Genomic DNA, 212 nt, shown 5'->3' with positions numbered 1-212 from the left:
GCAGCAGCAGCAGCAGCAGCAGGAAGAACAGCAGCAGCAACAGCAGCAGCAGCAGCAGCAGCAGCAACAGCAACAGCAGCAGCACCTCGCTGATGATAGCGTATAGAAGGGGATAGAGCTGCGTTTGCCAGAGTTGTAGTACATGGGGTTGCAGCGGCCGTGCATCTGTCTGCTGCTGCTGCTGCTGCTGCTGCTGCTGCTGCTGCTGCTGG

The 212-nt window shown here is 59.4% G+C and overlaps 1 protein-coding gene across 1 annotated transcript in view; it reads right to left on the bottom strand.

Moving 5' to 3' along the window:
• Nucleotides 1-212, bottom strand: part of EMH_0062230 (uncharacterized protein) — a gene marked incomplete at both ends in the record, with an annotated part of 5,462 nt that overhangs the window by 1,650 nt on the left and 3,600 nt on the right. The window contains one exon of the mRNA XM_013498013.1: nucleotides 86-212. Coding sequence (XP_013353467.1) covers nucleotides 86-212 — 127 coding nt within the window. The remainder of the gene's footprint in view (nucleotides 1-85) is intronic.

The sequence above is a fragment of the Eimeria mitis genome, genomic scaffold (genome assembly GCF_000499745.2).
Source record: "Eimeria mitis Houghton genomic scaffold, Emh_scaff3106, whole genome shotgun sequence".
NCBI classification, from domain to species: domain Eukaryota; phylum Apicomplexa; class Conoidasida; order Eucoccidiorida; family Eimeriidae; genus Eimeria; species Eimeria mitis.
The sequence above is the reverse complement of the archived record's forward strand: the minus strand, read 5'-3'. Positions and strand labels throughout refer to the sequence as shown.